The sequence below is a fragment of the Frankliniella occidentalis genome, unplaced genomic scaffold (genome assembly GCF_000697945.3).
Source record: "Frankliniella occidentalis isolate FOCC.00 unplaced genomic scaffold, Focc_3.1 Scaffold4, whole genome shotgun sequence".
Lineage (NCBI taxonomy): Eukaryota > Metazoa > Arthropoda > Insecta > Thysanoptera > Thripidae > Frankliniella > Frankliniella occidentalis.
Window position 1 is genome coordinate 575314 of NW_026267134.1, and position 6365 is coordinate 581678.

The 6365-nt window shown below is 53.1% G+C and overlaps 2 protein-coding genes across 2 annotated transcripts in view; both read right to left on the reverse strand.

The window, feature by feature from the left end:
• Window positions 1–2494, reverse strand: part of LOC113218352 (neural cell adhesion molecule 1-like) — a 220512-nt gene extending 218018 nt beyond the window's left edge. Inside the window, exon 1 of the mRNA XM_052267787.1 lies at window positions 2128–2494. The gene's annotated coding sequence lies outside the window, so the exon portion shown is untranslated. The remainder of the gene's footprint in view (window positions 1–2127) is intronic.
• A 2572-nt stretch (window positions 2495–5066) lies between these two features.
• LOC113203620 (uncharacterized) lies at window positions 5067–5855 on the reverse strand. Its single transcript, XM_026418390.2, has 2 exons — window positions 5752–5855; window positions 5067–5401 (listed from the first exon to the last, which is right to left on the reverse strand). Exons 1-2 carry the CDS (start codon window positions 5794–5796, stop codon window positions 5114–5116), a joined length of 333 nt encoding a protein of 110 aa, XP_026274175.2. The 5' UTR covers window positions 5797–5855; the 3' UTR covers window positions 5067–5113.
• Window positions 5856–6365: the final 510 nt, after the last annotated feature.

Below are 6365 nucleotides of genomic sequence, written 5' to 3' on the forward strand. Positions count from 1 at the left end.
GGGAGGGGGAGAGGGGGAGAGGGAGAGAGAGGGAGAGAGGGGGAGAGAGAGAGGAGAGAGACAGAGGCAGGCCAGGGGGGCACAGGGCAGACAAAACGGCAGGCGGCGGATGAATTCTTTCATTTCGCTGCGGTCTCGCGCAGCAGCGGTGGAGCGACGTGTATGAAAGACTGAAATAAGGAAAAATAAGTGTTTGTGTGTGTGAGAGAGAGAATGTGTGAGTGTGTGAGTGTGTGTGAATGTGTGTGAACGCCATCTGCCTGCCTGCCTGCCTGTCCTCTGCCTGCCGGCCGCCGCAAAGGCAGAGCCGGGCGGGACAGAAGCCGAGTGCGATGCGATGCGGAGATCGGGCCTGCTGGCAATATTCGGAGTTAATAATGCCAGACATGGCTGAACGTCCCGTCCGTCTGTCTGTCTGTCTGTCCGGCGTCCCTTAGCAGTCGGGATAAAATTAGACGGAAAACGGCGGGCGGAGCTGAGAGCGCGGGAGAGAGGGGGGGGGGATATACAGTCATTCCCCGTGCGCCGGTGCTGCCACCACCCCAGAACGCAGGCGGGCGAGCCGTCGTCCTGAGGCGCAGCGCGGGCGATGGCAAGCCGAGGAGCACCGAGCATGCATCAAAGACCATTCGGGGAATGTCAACCTGCCGCCGGCGGTACCGCACCGCACCGCACCACGAAACCAAACGACATGGCAAGCCGCGAGGCGGTGCGGCGGGCTGCGCTCGACGCACCGGCCGGTGACACAGCCCGCAGTCCAGAACGGCCATTCAATAAGCCCCAGCCAGCCCGGGGGACCCCGCCAGGCCAGGCCGCACCACTCCAGAGACTAAACACCAATTAGAAAACGTAATCAGCGAAAGCAGATCATTTCTGGACGTCGAGAGAGGGAGGGGAGCGTTACCCCGGCCTAATAGGAAGGGCCAAAGGGATGGCAGCGAGGAGTGGTGGCGAGGTGGGGGTGGGGGAGAGAGAGGTGGTTGGCGGTGGGTGGGGTCCGAAAGCATCGCCCTGGAACCATAGCTAATATTGGAAATCACGCCATCATCTGGAATGGTTTCTCCCCGCGCGCCCGCGCCCGCGCCCACCTCACCACCTTTTCCCCCATCAGACTCGCCCCCTTCCGCCCCACCCCCTCTTCTCCCAACCCCCCAGCACGCCAGTGGCTCCGTCGCGGCCGCAGCCCCCACCCCCACCCCCCTCTTTCGCCCACTTAGAATTGTCCAATAAATTTAAATTTAACACGATAATATTGGCGAGCGATATCTCGAGGTGGAAAATTTGAACCACCGGGGAAGTTTTGGCACGAATCTGCTTCATTCTTCTTTTCCATTAGGCACATGTCATTAAGTTGTTAACCGGTATCAGTAGGCGCAAGGAATAGCCCCTCCATACTCTTTCCCTAGCTGGTTCCTTAAAACACTGGAATGTATAGGTGCACTGTTAAAATCCTGCAAAGTATTTTGCTCCTTTGTAACTACGAAGCATTTACTTCGCAATTACAAACTGATGCTTTGCAATTACGAAGTGACACTTTGCAATTGCAAAGCGATGCCTTGTAGCGTTTTCATTGCTTTGCAATTGCAAAGCATCACTTTGTAATTGCAAAGTAAATGCTTTGCAGTTACAAAGGAGCAAAATATTTCGCAGCTCTGCAAAGCAAATGCTTTGTAGGAATTTAACAGTGTGCAACGTAGGCTGCAGTCCGCCTAATAGGAAAAACGATTCTCTCCCCCCCTCTCTCTCTCTCTCTCTCTCTCTCTCTCTCTCTCGCTGGCCCCTGAAGAGTCAGTGGATCCATAATTTGTCCATTCATTAATCACAATGGGTAAACCGCGTCGACTACCACCGTAGGCAAATGCAAACCTATCAAACGATGGCCGACGATCGGGAATGACCACTGTGACCAATGCCACTTGCCCGACATATGCATACAGCAAGCCCGTACGTGTCATCACCACTGTCACCGGCCAAACTAAACATTCACAGCACGGGGACACGGTATACACGTGCTGTACCCCTTGCAACCATTTACCATCCTCCCCCCTCCACCACCTCACACAGCAGCACACACAATTTATCCTCGCGCGGACACTGCGCACAAAAACCTTTGTCTCTCCCGCTCACCTGAACCACGGGTTAATCCAAAAGACAGCGGCAATCCACGCGTTAAAGCACTGTAATAAGTTTTCCTTCCAGGGACACACTGTAGGACGCAGCACTGCCGCCGGTCACTACTACACACTTCACTATTCACCACTATATACACTTGCACTACACTGCACTGCACATGATGACGCGGGGGCGGCCGCCGGCACAGACGCGCGATGGATGTCGTCGCATGGTCAGCACCCCGAGCAAGACAACCCACCCGGGTACGGTGGGTACGGTAGGCACGGCGGGCACGGCGGGCGCGAGCGGCGACACGGCACGGTACAGCGCGGCGGGGAGGGCGGCGCGGCGCGACGCGGCAAGGTCCTGCCTCGACGAGGGTACGCGCGCTACTGACTGCTGTGAGCGGCGCGGGCGGCGCGCCGGCCCGGCCGCACCTCAACAAGAGGAGGGGGTGGGGGAGGGAGGGAGGACGACTGTGTTGTTTGTAAGATGGGGGCGGGAGGAGGTTCAAAAGATTCAAACAGGAAATATTAACAGGCGTACTCTCTCTCTCTCTCTGTGACCCCCTCGCCGATAGCTCCTTGCTTTTTCCTCTTCCATCAGAGGGACGCTCGCAGTGGCGTGAAACTCAGACGAACGAAATTGTCGCGAACTTTTGGACACGTCAAAGCCTTCAAGTTCATCGGGATGGAAACGAAGGTGGAAAAGTACAGACACACATGTACTCGACCTGTTTGACTGACTGATTGGCTATGATTGATTAGACTGCAGGTCAGAGGGAGGTCATTATTGGGCTGGGAGAGCGATATTTTGAATCCAATTCTATGTATTTGCGACAATAACGGTTAGGAAGCAGACTCATTTTGAGTCGTTTTCATAAACATATAGCACCAATTAGAGCGATGAAGACATACGCCGCTCTATTATTCTTGGAGGGGGCAAGAAAAGTTACGCCAACTTTAACATTGCAGCTGTGCTAAATTTAAGATGGGGTTCTCACGCAGAAATGCATTCGATTATGTTTCTGCTTTTCGCCCCATGCGAACTATATGATATCAATACCTTTTACATGTTCTTGGTGCAGAAGTGACCCGACTTCACCCTCAATTCTAAACGCATATGATCGGCCGTAAGTGCACACGGCAAAGTGGCCGCACAACGGCCACTTGACTTTCAGACACGAAGGGGGCCGCCGCCGGCGGTTGCGACGGAGGAAGGGCGCGGGCGGAGCGATCCCCCCCCCCTCTCTCTCTCTCTCTTTTTAAACCCCTATGCCCTGACCCACCCCAACCTGGCGTTATTCGCCCCCTCCGACCCTTATTCGGCATTCACCAGCTCCTCTTATTTTCCCCACGTGTCCCTCGCCCCCCCTTTTCCCCCCTCCCGCGTCTCTTTGGCAACACACACAGGGAGATGGGTAAATGAGTTGAAAATAAACGAGTTGGCGCCCGCCGCTCGGCTCCGCTCGGCCCCGCTCGGCCCCGCTCGGAACGCCCGCGCCAGTGGTCATGTCCATGCTGGTGTTCTGTCCGGCAGCAAAAGTAATGACCGGCTCACCCACCGATGAGGTGAAAAGTGTTGTTACAACAATACAACGAGGCCATACCACCGCCAACGAACAGCGCAACGCTCTGTCCGTGGTGGGCAGACAGGTCTTTTTCCAGAGCGCCAACATCATACAGTTGCTTTATTTATTTCGTAAAAACCAGAAAATAAAAGCCATACCGTTAGCGTCATAGAGTGACGCATTACGCATTTGCGATCTGTCTATACGAGGCAAAAGAGATATGAGAAACGGCATCTAGATGAAATCCGAGAAATAAGAAGGGAATCAGGTAGAGGACGAGCGATGCCCTGCTCGGTGGCCCAGGTTGACCCGCTGCGTCCAGGACCCTGCACCCTGCACATGTCGTGCCGGCCGGCCACATCCACCCCTACCCCCAGCCCAGAGGTCGTGATCGGTCTCGCCGCCCCGCGCCCGGCCCGCCCGGCCCGGCCGGCCCGGCCCCAAAGGAAGCGTTGCGGATTGAAAGGGTTCCGAGTGGTACAGGTAAACACGCTGAAAATGCTTTCCCTCACTCCTCCTTCCCATTCCGCCAACGGCCCAGGCCCTTACCAGCGCGGGACAGCGCAAGGGGACGGGCACACACACGCGCGCGCACACACACACACACACACACACACACACACACACACACATTCGGCCCCAACCCCTTCACGGCGAGTCAAAGCCGACCCTAACTCTCCCCTAATCAGGGGGCGGATTCAGAAACGGTCCCAGCGAGGGGGAGGCAGAGGCCACCACTTTTAGGGCCAGAGGTGAAATAATCAGGGGTGCGCCAAACCGGATATAAAATACACTGATCAATTATCATAGCGCTGTATACACCTGCTGCTGACCACGATCAGGCATTATAGTGGTACACTTTCTCCGTAAACCTTTCAGGTCCGTAATTCAAACACATGGATGAGTTAGTATGTATAATATTAAGGCCTCTGCCTGTCAACGCCATACGGCCTTTAACCTTATTTGGCGATATAATTGGAGTTCTACAATATTTTTTTCTTGATTTGTTTTCTGTGGATTCCTCAAATTTTAAAACAGGCGATCAGAGCTGGAGCAATGTTCGCCAATATCGCGTCGTTCGTCGAAACCAAGGCCCAAGAACGAGGGGGTGGCTAAACACCCAACACGTTATTGCTGAGCAAGGAAAGCGCGCGACGCGCGAGTATCATAGCGAACAAGAAATCGACCATTTTCGAACAGGACGTAAATTTAGTCATCTTGACTACCAGAAATGATGTCGAGTGCTCGTCAAAACATGTCCCATTGTCCCATTGACTATTCTAGCTACAGCAACAGATACCACTATTACCTGTGTATATTAGCTTCAACTGTAGCGTCGGTGAAACCGCAGTACTAGTCCAGAAACACCAATCATACTCTTCAGTACAAAAGCAATGTCATCGTTTTATTGTGATTTTCTTCTAGCGCGGCTTACTTGCCCTTGCCCTTGCCCTTCTTGCTCTTCTTGGTGGAGGCCTCACCGCCGGTGCTTGGCTGGCCATCGCGTTTGGGCGACGTGGACTCGTGCGCGTTCTTACCCGTGGCCAGCCAGCCGCTGCAAATGTGACCGGTGATGACGTCGTGAGTAGTGTCAACCTGCTGGCCGCCGGCGACCTTGATGGTGTTTCGCCGAGTAGGGCTGCCGGGCTCGCGGGTCCACTCCAACTTGAAGGGGTTGTGCGGAGCAGGGTCGGAAGGCGCGGCCACAGCCAGCGCGGCCTGCACAAGAACCAAAGGTTGAGGTAAAAAGTTTTTAAACTACGCTCGGTCGCATAAGAAAGCCCTCTTACACATAAAGATAATTCCCTTGCAGCTGATAATCACATTAGTGGGCGGAGCCAACAGTCGTCAGCCGAAGGGAACGAATTTGATACAAGAGTCAAGAGCAAAAACCGATTTTACGTTGTCTTTGTTGATTTAGACTTTGAGCGAACCCGTGTACCTAATTCCTTGTTCTGGCAGCTAACTCTTGACTCCGACGACCCCTATTGTATTGTATCTTTAGTTGAAGTATCGGTTCAATGAGTTCAATAGTGGTTGGCCCCATTACTGTTATATTAGGTTCTCACCACCATCGCGGCCAGCACGGCGAAGATGATCATAAAGCGGTTCATTCTGGGGTGAGCACTTCTGTGTTGGTGCTCAACTACAGGTACCTTCCTTTTATACCAGTAAAAAAATGGTCCGTTTACACGTCGTGACCTAATCAAACGTCACGAGTTCCTGACTTCGTTGTTTTTCACGAATAAAATATAAACTCCCCTCAAAAGAGAATGGTTCAAGTCACGTCCACAGTGCTAAGACGCAAGTAACGAAACTGTAATGACTTCATCACGACGTGTGACGATGGGTTATTGTTTTCGAGGGAACAAGAATGGATTCCGGGAATTATTCTATCTTCTACATGACTAACTAATAAAACATTTCTACGTACTATGCTGTAGAGCCAACGCGCATCGTGGTGATGTACACTCTAAATGTCAAGGACAATTTTTGTAACTAGCACCGGACTTCTGCGTGCATAACTGAATTCAGATACAATGTTGTGACTTGCTAGTCACTAAATGTGTGTTGGTAGTTACAATATTGTATCTGAGCTAGTTATGCACACAGAAGTCCGGTGCTAGTTACAAAAATTGTCCTTGGACATTTAGAGTGTAGAGCCAACGCACAGCGGGGCTCT

Excerpts from the sequence above, each read along its gene's own strand:
- LOC113203620 (XM_026418390.2), bottom strand. The coding sequence starts at position 5,796 with ATGAACCGCTTTATGATCATCTTCGCCGTGCTGGCCGCGATGGTG. Across the intron at positions 5,402-5,751 it reads CCGTGCTGGCCGCGATGGTG|GCCGCGCTGGCTGTGGCCGC; the intron begins GTGAGAACCTAA and ends GTTCTTGTGCAG.